Genomic DNA, 12,833 nt, shown 5'->3' on the forward strand with positions numbered 1-12,833 from the left:
CAGGGGGAGGGGTTCTGCTTTTGACTGGGGTAATTATCTTAACTCTTAAAGGGAAATAGATCCACAGTGGCAGCAGGGTAGGGTGTGGCTGGAATCTAGACAGTCTAGCCCTGCCTTGTCCAGAAAACAAATGTAGCACAAGAGCACTCTACCCTTACCTATGTCAGGCCTCCAGAGCTCAAAAAGCTCAGGAAGGAAGGTTTGGGTCATTCTGCCTGGTAAAGAGATGCTTGCTGAAGGCGGACGGAATGTGGAATGAGTGGTACTGAGTAGTTGGGGTTTGTGATCCCAACCATAGACTCTTGAATTTATAGAAATGCAATCTTAATCTGTTTCTCAATATGCGATGTTTTGTATGTACTTATGTTTTTATTATAAAAAATATATATCGTATTTAATTTCTTTTTATCTCCCTTCTTTCCCCCACTCTTCTATACTTGGTGGATATTGATGGTGAACTCTATCATTTCCATCACAAGCTGTGGCATTTCAAGATAGAATTGTCACAAAGTGGGAAAGGAGCAGAGTGCAGCTGGAGACCACAGCCTTGGAGCTGGTGCACTCAGTGAGCGATGGGACTTTGGGATGGTTCCGTGAAGCCAGGGCGAATGTGCTCTCCAATGACTGAGTGCATGCAACATCATTTGCCAGAAACATTTGTTTTAGAAAAAAAAAACGGGATGAATAATGTATAATATTAAATGGAAGTCAACGAGGTGGTCTATAATGAAACTTTGTAATTTTCTGATGTCTGGCATCAAAATCCTTCCTACCTTGGAAGATTCCAAAGAGAGGTAGAGGCAAAACTCCCCTCCCACAATCAAAACCAAAGTGGGCAGATATTCTCCGGTCTCACTGCCTGGCAGGATGTGAAGAGGCTCAGCCACCTGGATACTACTACCGGGTTCGTCGAGTCATGAGAGAATGACAGAAGATGCTGGGACAGTTGGAAGTTAACAGCATGGTGCAGAGTGTCCAGCAAGGCCAACATTAGCAGCTTAACCTGAGTGTTACTGAGGTGTGATCTTGGGTATATTCCTAGATGCATAATTGCCTTTGGTTACATTTTTTCCAACCATTTCTTCAATTTTATGCACTATTAGAGAGCCTATCTATAAATTCCTTTTCTGCTTAAAAAGCTGTCATTGGTTTTCAGTGTTTGCCACCAAGAATTCAGACTGGTAAAATAATATTTAACTGTTTTTTAGTTGTTATTTGGATTCTTTTTTGCTCTCTTTTTCAAGTGTATCAGTCCTTTTTTTTTTTTAATCCTCACCTGAGGATATGTTTATTGATTTTAGAGAGAGGAGGAGGGAGAGAGAGAGAAAGACAGATGTAGATGTGAGGGAGAAACATCTATCAGTTGCCTCTCATACATGCCCTGACCAGGGATTGAACCTGAAACCTAGGCACGTGCCCTGACTGGGAATCGAACCCACAACCTTTTGGTGTAAGGGATGATGCTCCAACCAACTCAGCCACTCGACCAGTACTGGAATCTTTGCATTTTTAGCATAAGTAGTGCTGCAATAAATTATTCACAATGCTTTTCTCACCTGTATTTAAGATTATTTTTATACTTAATATCCTAAAAACTATTTTAATTTTTCAATTATAGCTGACATACAATATTATATTAATTTCAGGTGCACAACATAGCAATTAGACATTTATGTAATTTACAAAATGATCACCTCCATAGGATAAACATTGTTACACATTGTCAAATTACTCTGCAATGTATAAGAGATACTGTTTCACTGAATCTTTGCCTTGCTAATATCTTTAACAATTGATACAGCAAGTAATAAAAGGATGATTTATCTGACGTTACTGAGGAATGAGATTTTTTACATATGTATCTTTCACAAAAAGATAACCAATGTTTATTATTTTCAACACCAAGAAATTAAAATATATAACCACTTTTTAATTGCAGTCTTTTCAGGGTGTATCACATACTTCTTAACCTCAGTGAACTGCAATCCCTGGAGGCCCACGGAGAGGATGGGTTTATTTTGCCCTTGCCCTTTATTCCCCAGATTACTGTACCTTCTTCATGGCTGGGGAACTTTCTGTCTTTTCAGAACTCAACAGCCTCCCAGTCGGAGGACAGAAACCCTCCCCCCTTTAACCCTTGCCACACTCTGGCCTATGACTCTGACCACTGAAAAGGTAGCGCAACTGAAAGCTGGTATTGCAAACAATGACGCTTGTAAAATGTAAGTTTTTCATTTGTACAAAGTTGAAAGTCAGTATCCCGGTGGGAAAGCTGGAGTATGTTCCAGCCTCTACATTAGAGGAAACAGCTTAGATTTTGCAACAGTTTTATTTTCAGCCCTCTGGTTCATTCTGTGTGCCATTCATTGGTGTAGGTGCCCAACCAAGTCTAAGTGCTGGACACGTGGAGAATTACAATAATATAAGAGATTTCTGGGGTGATCCTTCCTATAGAAAAGAATCTATTTTTCATTCTATTTTTTAGAATCTCCAGGGGAACTGCAAATTTTCTTAATAATCTATATTTTAAGAAATTTAATATTTATATATAATCCTAAAGCCCCTTTGTTGAATTTTTAAATCCATCTTTTATGAATCAATCCTTAATAGAAGTGGTTCCATCAACTCTTCCTCCTTCATACATCAGTGTTGATGCATATTACTTTTTATTTTAAAATGTGGGGCCAAATTTCCTTAAAACAATCCTACTGAAGGATAGTAAGCCGAAGCAATGTGCTCTCTTATGTATCACATATGTAAAAAAGTTACTGTGAAATCATAGACCTATTTGAAATGAGACAATCTGATTTTTTATACTAAACAATAATGACATAATTGCTACTCTTTTAAAATAAGTAGACTATTTACAGCAGAAATGTTTTCAGAGAAATTGTAAAAGTAGTTCAATATTTAGTTTTTGACCATTGGGGAAAATAGAAGACCTTAGCTGAGACAATAAGTGTGTAGGAAAGTGGGTGTAAAAACAAGTTACATTTTGAATTGTATGCATTTTATTCAGAACAGAATAAGTTTTACAGATAAAGCAAATCCAAATAAAAATAAAATATAGGAACACTAGTATATACCATCCATATTTATTCCATTCTAGTATTAGATATATTAATTGATTTATTTTAACTTAGCTTTAATGCATTTATTATTTCATCATGGTAAGAGCATTTAAGTCAGGATCTACCCTCTTAATACATTTTTAGTGTACAATACATTATTGTTAACAATACATATAATAATGTACCACAGATCCCTGAATTTAATCGTCTGGCTTACCTGAATCTTTATGCTGGTTGGTTAGTAACTGCCCCTTCTCCCCCAACCCCAGCCTCTGACAATTTATTTTAACCTCTAGGTTCATTTGCCTGAAATAAGTATTAGCAAATAGAATAGTTATTTAGATTTGTAGTTGTCATATGCAACTAATTATTTTTAAGTTATGAAAGGCAAGAGGAAAGAGCTCTGAAACCAGAGCCTAGCTCTTTCCTTCCCCTTTTCTGATCTGCATGAAGTGGCCTTTCCTGGGCCGAGTTCTACTCCCTGGCCACACGGAGCAGACACACAGCAAGGGGGGCTCTGGGGAGGCAGGCGGCAGAGGCTCGGAGGCGCAGGCCTTCACAGTGTAACTGCCTAACAGGTTGTATATTTATTTTCTTGCTCAACAATTTCATTTTTAATGGCAATGACTTGATCTTCCAACTGTTTCAGTTGATCAGCTTTTTCTTGTCTACTTAGATTCAAATCTTGGATCTTCTTTTCTAAATCTAAAAAATAAATAAATAAATAAATAAAGTGAATGATATATTTCCACTTGATTGATTCTTCGCCCACATGATACCTAACACAGGATTTTCTGTGTCTCTTAAAGATATATTTAGTTTTATGTTTTGACTCAAGAGATAAAACATTTATTTTAATCAGACTTCTCAAGATTTTCATATAAATTGGAGCAGACAAATTGATATTTTTGCCTCAAAATGTTTTATATCTAAAGGCACTTACTAAGGCATCTATAGCTAGTTAGAATTTAGTAGAAATGAAGAGACAGGTGGCAAGCCTTGACTGGATCTGGTGAAGTGCACTATTTACAAAAGTTTGTTCTTTCTATTTTAAGTTTACTTTTTAACATGTGTTTTTCACTTTAGGGTTTCCCAATCTTTCAGTAAAAAGGACTGACATTTTCAGTTCGTTCTCCTCTGCTAATATTGAAGTCTTTGTAGAGTGAGAGCAAAGTGGTGTCTTTCCCGGCTTCACTCCCATCCATCCACCATCCATCCATCCATTCTTCAATCAACAAATATCTGGGAATTCTATTAAATCGTAAGAAGGAGCCCACCGAGTAGTGGATGGGGGAGGTACGATGGCTTACAGTTAATAGTGAGGCAGCCTTTAGAAAAGAAACTGGCTTTAAGTGGAAGTGGAACCTCCAAAAGAAGGAAGGCCCGTGTTCCACTGCGCCCGCTTAGACCTCACCTGGACACTCATTTGGTTTCAGGTAACTGTCAAGCTAGCATGCAGCGTGTGTTTAGAGGAAAGAACCAGGTTGTGAAGAAATCTGAAACTGTCCTGTGAGCAAAAATTGAATTAACTGCTGATTTTCATATAAAGAAGAGAAGATTCAGGGCATGTGGTAGAGCTATTCTTAAGTATCTGAGGGCCAGAAAAGCAGAATAAGTGTGTGGGGTTTTTTATTGTTGTTTTGGCTTTTATTATTATTTGGTCAGTCTGAGGAAATAGAATAGAACCAGCAGATGGAAGCTCCATGAAGATTTTGTCTGAATAGAAAGAGCTTTCTAGTAGCCACAGCTGTTCAAAGACTAAAGCGCTGCTATGGAAGTTGGTGAGCATTCTGTCACTAGAAACTTTCAAGTACATCTCATTTGGGATTGAAAAGGGGATTCAGGATTGGAAGTGTATTTCTAGAAAAAAGACAAGACTTATGTTTCTACTCCATAAGTTAACAAGATTGTGCTGGTTACTTTTTATTTATGTTTAAACTTTTTTACAGGCTTAATTCACTTTATTTTTCTTATATAAAATCATGTGGCGGCCACAGCTGCAGCCTGGGTCCTCTGCACAGAGACTCTGGTGTGGGCTTTACAAATGGTCAGTGAATTTCTGGCAGGGAGATTTGGTGAACCCGGTCTCTTTCCAGAGCTTTGCCCCACCAGATCCATTCTCCACCCTGCTGTGTGTCCTGGAAAGCTAGCCTTCGTGAATGACATCACCTGGCTCCCTGACCTCTGGCTGTCCTTCACCGCCTGGGGCTGAGAAGTGGTGGGAGCAACAGGTTCTGTCAGTTCTTACATCTCAGCTCCAGCTCCTGCAGGCGAGCCTGTTCCACGCCAGCATTCACAGGCCAGCTGTCCCTGCTCCCGCAGGCTTCTCACGGCCGTCACCCAGAACCTTCAGACCCTTGTTTGTTTAATTCCTGTGCATTCTTGTAGTCTCTCCCATCAAGAAATGGAGACTATTTATCCTTTCCCCCCAGACCATGTCTGGCTTTGCCAATTATTTCAACCAATAGAAAGTGGAAGAAATGATGTTGTAGGACCTCAAGAGCCTCAGAGCTTCTGTGCTTATTCTCACAGAACCCTCAAACAAGCATGCTGCAAAGCAGCCTGGGGTGAAAGACCCCACAGAGAGAGAGGTCCAGCTTCTCAGCCAAGCCCATTCCCTGGCAGGCCTGCCAGCTGACCCACCACCGAAAGCAGCTACTTGGATAGGTAACTGAGACAACGCTGCTTATAAACACATGACCCAGAATTACATCCAAGTGCACTTTAAATTTCTTTCTGAGACCCTGACTGATAAAGCTCTGTGGAGGGGCCCTGGCTGCAGAGTGGGGCCCACTCTTGACTTTCTCAACTTTGATTCTGCCAAGGTAAGTAAGGGCTGTTTTCTAGGATTCCACATGCATTTCTTCCTAATAGATGGGAACAGAGCAGAGCTCCTGTGGTTCAGCCCCTTTGCAAGTGGCAGAGTCAGGAAGATGGCCAAACCAATGGCTGTTTTTCCTATTTGTTGAGTTGTGAAAACAGCCTTAACACGAACAGAGGAAAAATGGAATGTATTATCTGAGACCTCTCTGAGGAGAGTCCCCGAACTTCAACTTCTCTCCCAACCTAATTCAAGACTGTGAAAGCTTTAGTCTCTGGGGAGAAATGGAAACAATTTGGACCCTGACGTAAAATATACAGAAAATACTCTCCCTGTGCTTTTGCTCTTATAGAAAGGATCCAGGTCTGGGAATAACGGAAACTGATTGTCATGATTTTGCCTATGTAGCCGAGTATAGGGTTAAAAACCAAAACCATTATGTCTGTCCTTTTTAATCTTTCCTAGTATCTCCTTTTAAAAATTTTAGGAAAAATATTGAAAATGAAAAAAAATCCACAAGTTCACTACTTTTAAACAATTGTATAAATGTAAAAAGTCTGTTTTCCCCTTCACTCTCCCCTCCCCAGAGGTAACTGCTGTTGACCATTGGTACGCATTTTCCTTCGCGTGGGCCCACACTGGCGTGGCCTTGCATGTCATGCTGATGACAGGCGTGGCTGTAAGGCCAAAGACTCACTTTATAACAAAGAAGCATTTATAAGTGAGGAATTTGGGTTATTTTAAAATTTTCAGAGTTATATTACAAAGGAATATGATTATTTTACAATTTTGGGAGACAATATACAACCAAAAGTAAACCTAGATACTCATTGTTTGATGTTTCTTGTTGGTTTGGAGGTAGTTAAGGAGGACGTGGTGATGGCCCAGGGAAATCATGAGGATCAGTTGTGTAAAGCAAAACCCCAGTGAATGTTCTGATTACACGCATCCTATGGGCGCACACGTTGTTCACGTTAACATCTCCATTTTGATAAAAATTCTTGTCCAGAATGTGACTCCTGGATTGCTACCCACAGACCTTGCTCAGAGATAGATCACACTGTGTCCAAAGGAGTGATTCGCACAAGGGAGAAAATAAGCAGCATAGGTCACGCCAGGGTTTCTCAGCCTCAGTACCATTGAGACTTTGGGCAGAATAATCGTTTGTCCTGGGGACAGGGGTGGACATCCTGTGCATGACGGGATGTTTAACAGCACCCCTGGCCTCCAGTCACTAGATGCTAGTTGTGCCCCCTACTTGTGACAAGCAGACATGTCTTCAGATGTTTTTGTCCCCAGGGGAGGGAATAAAATCACCCCTGGGTGAGAACCACTGGGTTAAGAAAAGGGTGTTTCAAGGTAACCAAAGGTAAATCTCAGTTTGTTCTGATTAACACAGAGTGGATGCTAATTAACACCCTTTCAAGGAAAGCCATGCAAGAGGCCTGTTACTTTGTAGTCCCCAAGGTGCAAACCCAATCCCTCCTTCTTTCTCCTCAGTGGACTCATGTGGTTAAACTGTGGCAATGATAAATTCAAATTCTACCTCCTGATGGAGGATGACAGTGTTATTGTCAAACTGCTGAAGTGGGTAAAAGAGTAGATAAAGCTACCGTATGATCCAGCAATCTCACTTCTGGCTGTTAAAAAAAACTCAATCTGTGTCTTGAAGAGATACCTGCATCCCCATGTTCATTGCAGCATTGTTCACAATATACAAGGCAGGGGGACAACCTGCATGTCTGTCAATGGACAGATGGATAAAGAAAGTTATGTTTTATATATAATATATATATAACATACATTATCATGTTATATATATGTATATATATTTCAGCCATTTGCAACAACATGGATAAACCTGGAGGACATTATGGTAAGTGAAATAAGCCAGACAGAAAAAGACAAATACTATATGATCTCACTCACTAAAAAAAAAAAAAAAAAAAAAGAGTTGAACTCACAGAAACAGAGTGGAGTGGAATAGTGGCTGCCAGGGCTGGGGGGTTGGCGAAATGGGGAGATGCTGGTCGAAGGGTCAGATGAGTAAGTTCTGAGGATCTAATGCAGGGTAGGGAGCTGGTTATAGTAAATAATACTGTATCTTGCATGTGAGTGGATCTTAAGCATTCTCAAAGGTAGCAAAAAAGAAAGAAGGAATCATGTCAGTTGATAGATGTGTTAACTTAGTTATAGTAATAATTTCATAATGTACACATCTAGCAAATCAGCACATTGTACAGCTTAAATATATACAATTCTATTTGTCAATTATACCTCAGTAAAGCTGGAAAAGAGAAGAGATACCTGTTATTCTTCTTATCTTGTCTGCTGCATCTCCAGCCAATTTCTCTGCTGCGTCTTTTAGCTGTTTCACTTTTTCAATTGTTTCCTTTGTCAATCCTGTTGCGCTTGTCTTATGTTGAAGAATAGCATATTGATTCTTTAGTTCAACAAACTCCTGTAATAGAGCAATACTCCCTTCATCAGAAAATATTTATAAAGCATGTTACATACATAATATTTGTCTGATACCGTTCATAAGAGGAGTATGAGGAAACCTTAATCCAGTCAATATGCTTGAGTTACTCTGATAGTTCCAGCAGGGCTTTTATTTGCATTTTCCCAGGTTGAAAAAAATCTCAGCTTTAGTTAATTAAAAATAAAACTTTGTTACAAAACATCAATCATGACTCCATTTTAGTGCAACTATTTATGAGGTGCCGATTGTTTGTCCTGAACTACACTAAGGTGAGGGATACGGTGGACAGAATGACGTGGTCCTGCCCCAGACAAATCTCCAGTTGAGGGAACAGTTGCAAGTGCAAGACGCAGGACGGAGTGAGTAGTGAAGATTCAGAAGCAGGATTCAGTGAGGATACAGTTTTGGGTTGGCAAAAAGGTGAGAGAGAAATGAGGTAGAAAGGGAGGCAGGAAGGAAAGTAGAAATGTTAGTATGAAGATCTCCCTCAGAATTAGAATGGAAATCTGTTGGGAACCACCCTGCCTGGATTCAGAAGCTATAAACCCCCCCAGCCCCCCTCCCCCCCCCCACCGTGGCTAAGGCTGAGTAAAAGACCTTGGGACCATAAGCCACTAAGGAGACAAAGCTTATCTTCCTGGAAGGGGCACTGCCTCTGCTCCCTTTACTTCACTCTGCTTGGCCTCGGGCAGATGACTGGTTAGCCAATGATGGGTAAGATTCCTCAAGGGAGGGATGACCTAAGACAGGCACATTCATGAAGGGGCCCTCAGGAAAGGATTTGGGGAACTATAGAAAGAGGGGGTGATGGATCCTCACCCCTTGGCTTTGACATAGCATTATTCCTCATTCTGTCTGTAAGAAGTCTCCTAATCTCTTGGCTGCCTTTCTTCCCATGCCTGATCTAAGCCTGAAACAATGCTGGAGGGCGGTGAGCCCTGGGGCGAATGTTGAAGCCCTGGGAAGGAATGGGTGGTTCCCCAGTATATCAGGACTAAGAAAGAATACATAAAATCCTGTGAAGCCTGCTTTGCTAAGAATGCCCTCAATTTTCTGATAAGGATCCTAGCATGAAATGAGTTTATTTCCCAAAGTTTTACAGCCCTTTAGCTAACTGACCCTCACTCAGAATAAGCCCTCACAGTTCTTTGAATGTTATCTATGGTTTGATTGATGAGCTTTACCTGTATTCCTGTGCAAATTGAACCCAATAAAAGCCCACTGAAGAATAGGCTCAAGGCCCTTCTCCTTTGAGAGATTGGCCATCTTTCCTCTCCAAGAAGATCATGTCTTGGTAGTCTTAGTCTCATCCATGGCAGATGGGGGGACTCTGCAGGCGGAGTCCCCCCCACAGAAATCTTTGATGTCAGTCTGTATGGTTGACAACTTTGGGTATTAAATAAACGAATAAAGGTCAGATCTTTATGGAATATGGAAGTGGGAAGAGGGTGGTAGACAGGGAAAACTTTCTTCACCTCTGTTCCATAGAAAATGTTCTCAACTTCAACATCAGTGGAAACTTTACCCGGCACATTAGGGATTAAAAGCAAGATAATAGGTCAATTGTAAAGACACTTTAACATTTTTCTTTTGCTAAGCTATCATATTAATGCTACTAACCAAAGATGTCCTGCTAAGTAAATGAGGTGATAAATTCTTTCAGCAATCTAAATTAATGGGTGAGAGTTCCAGCCAAGATGGAGGCATAGGTAGAAACCCTTCTCTTACTTACACTTACTTACAAAAGAAAGATAACAACCAATCTAAAATCAATAAACAACCAGAAACACCAGAAAATTAAACTGCATGGGACTCTGACAACCAAGGAATTAAAGTCAACCAGACCAACCAGACTGGTAGGAACCTGCCACAAGGTGGCAGACCACAAGGTGGGGCCAACTGAGAGAAACCTCAGTGAGGCAGGGACCATGTGGGTGGGGCTGGCTCAACAGGAAACTGAGACTCAGAGTTGGCTGTGGACTATGGCAGGGTGGCCACAGTGGGAGAAACTCCCAGTCTCACACGAGGGTTCATTGGAAAGTGGGCTAGAGATGAGCAAGCAAGCTGCATTGTTCCCTCTCTGGCCCCTCCCCCACAGGCAGCACCCAAGTGCAGCAAGGAGGGTTGCCTTGCCCTGGTGAATACCTAAGGCCCCACCCCCTTACAACTTAACAGGCACATAGAGACAAAGAAATATGGCCCAAATGAAAGAACAGAGCAAAAATCCAGAAAGAGAGCTAAGCGATGAGGAGATAGCCAACCTATCTGATGGAGAGTTCAAAGCTCTGATCATTAAAATGCTCACAGATCTGACTGAGCTTGATTGTAAAATGAAAGAGCAAATGAAAGATCCCCAAAGTGAAATAAAGAAAAATATTCAGGGAACCAATAGTGACAGGAAGGAAACCAGGACTCAAATCAATGATTTGGAATGAAAGGAAGAAATAATCATCCAATTGGAACAGAATGAAGGAACAAGAATTCAAGAAAATGAGGAGAGGTTTAGGAATCTCTGGGACAGCTTTAAATGTTCCAATATCCAAACTATAGGGTGCCAGAAGGAGAAGAACAAGAGAAAGAAATTGAAAACTTATTTAACAAATAATGAAGGAAAATTTCCCCAATTTGGCAAAGGAAATAGACTTCCAGGAAGTTCAGGAAGCCCAGAGAGTCCCAAAGAAGTTGGACCCAAGGAAGCACACACCAAGGCACATCATCATTAAGTTACCCAAGATTTAAGATAAGGAGAGAATCTTAAAAGCAGCAAGAGGAAAGGAGACAGTTACCTACAAAGGACTTCCCATAAGGCTCTCAGCTGATTTCTCAAATGAAACCTTACAGGCAAGAAGGGCTGGAAAGAAGTATTCAAAGTCATGAAAGGCAAGGACCTACAACCAAGATTACTGTATCCAGCAAAGCTATCATTTAGAATGGAAGGGAAGATAAAGTGCTTCTCAGATAAGGTCAAGTTAAAGGAGTTCATCACCACCAAGCCCTTATTATATGAAATGTTAAAGGGACTTATCTAAGAAATTGAAGAAAATAAAAAACTATGAACCGTAAAATGACAACATACTCACAACTATCAACAAATGAACTTAAAAATAAGAAAAATAACACAAACAAAAACTAAGTAAACAACTAGAACAGGAACAGAATCAGAGAAATGGACATCATATGGAGGGTTTTCACTGGCCGCGGGAGGGGGAGGATAGGGGAAAAAAGGTACAGGGAACAAGAAGCATAACTGGTAGGCATAAAATAGATGGGGAGAGGTCAAAAAATGGTATAGGAAACAGAGAATTCAAAGAACTTACATGTACAACCCATGGACATGAACTAAGGTGGGGGGAATGCTGGAGTGTTGGGGGGCGCAGAGCAGAGGGGGGATAAAGGGAGGAAATTGGGACAACTGTAATAGCATAATCAATAAAATATACTTAAAAAATAAATTAATGGGCCACTTTCCACAAGTGTTTAATTAACTCTGATTTTTATAACTTCATTTATTCTCTGGCAGGTGACATTAATTTCATGTTTTCCTTATATGTTATATGATTTAATTAAAGGGCAAATACAATGACATAGATTGTGAGAGTTTGGAAGTTCGGGAAAGGTTTGACTAGGAGATCGCTATGAACATGAGTGTGAGTAGATGGGGCATAAACACTCTGATGTGCTTTGTCCAGAGGACTTCTGCCTTCCCCAGAGGCAGCCCTACGATCATACACCACTGAGGATGGCCCAGAACCACAGGAAGTACTGAGAAATAGCACAAAAATCTGGGGTTAGAGGATTGGCTTTCAAAGAGCGTGATTTGCTTTTGGTGACAGTGGTAGGACTACTGACCTCCTCAAGGCCCCCGGCCTGGCCTCGGGCCGATTCAGCCTGAGCTTCCGCAAGAATGGCTTGCTCTTGATTCCTTTGCAACTTGATCCACAGCTGGAAGAGTTCATCCTCCAGAGCTGACTGCCGCTCTGCAACGTCCAGTTCATTCTTAGTCTCCTTGGCTTGATTTTCAGTCTGTTGTTGATTTAAAGACCAGAGAGGAGAAAGTCTCTTTATGTAACAAGAAACAAACAAGAAAATAAATGATGTAACTACCCCTCAGAAAAGAAGCTAGGGTTAAAGGGAAGGGATCTCATCCCTTTGATTTCTTTGTTCCATTTACAAAAGGAAAATGTTATCATAAAATATTTCAGATGTAGAGAAGGGTCAAAAGAAAATATACACACCCACAAACCCATTGGCCGGTTAAAGAATAAAGCGTGGCCAATGAGCACAGTTCCTCAATGTACTGTTCCCTGCTGGACCTCCTCTCTCCCCTTAAAGGTAGCCACTACCCCGAGTCTGACACTCGTCACCCCATGTTCTTCCATATGCTTTTCACTGTGTCCCTGTGCAGTATTCCTGATGATATACAGTATTCCCTACTTCTATCTTTATACAAATATATCAT

The 12,833-nt window shown here is 40.7% G+C and overlaps 1 protein-coding gene and 1 long non-coding RNA gene across 6 annotated transcripts in view; one reads left to right on the plus strand and one right to left on the minus strand.

Annotated features, from left to right (window-relative positions):
- The window catches only part of LOC128781168 (uncharacterized), a 60,514-nt gene that overhangs the window by 16,782 nt on the left and 30,899 nt on the right, over nucleotides 1-12,833 (plus strand). The window lies entirely within an intron of this gene.
- The window catches only part of LAMB4 (laminin subunit beta 4), a 113,471-nt gene continuing 103,645 nt past the window's right edge, over nucleotides 3,008-12,833 (minus strand). For 4 of the 5 annotated variants that reach the window (XM_045193449.2, XM_045193454.2, XM_071221684.1 and 1 more), the window contains 3 exons: nucleotides 12,224-12,433; nucleotides 8,200-8,353; nucleotides 3,008-3,776 (listed from right to left, as the gene is read on the minus strand). In XM_045193449.2, the coding sequence (XP_045049384.2) occupies nucleotides 3,643-3,776; nucleotides 8,200-8,353; nucleotides 12,224-12,433 (498 nt within the window). In that variant the 3' untranslated portion in view covers nucleotides 3,008-3,642. The remainder of the gene's footprint in view (nucleotides 3,777-8,199; nucleotides 8,354-12,223; nucleotides 12,434-12,833) is intronic. The other variant, XM_071221683.1, reaches the window with a different exon arrangement.

The sequence above is a fragment of the Desmodus rotundus genome, chromosome 6 (assembly GCF_022682495.2).
Source record: "Desmodus rotundus isolate HL8 chromosome 6, HLdesRot8A.1, whole genome shotgun sequence".
Taxonomy (NCBI): domain Eukaryota; kingdom Metazoa; phylum Chordata; class Mammalia; order Chiroptera; family Phyllostomidae; genus Desmodus; species Desmodus rotundus.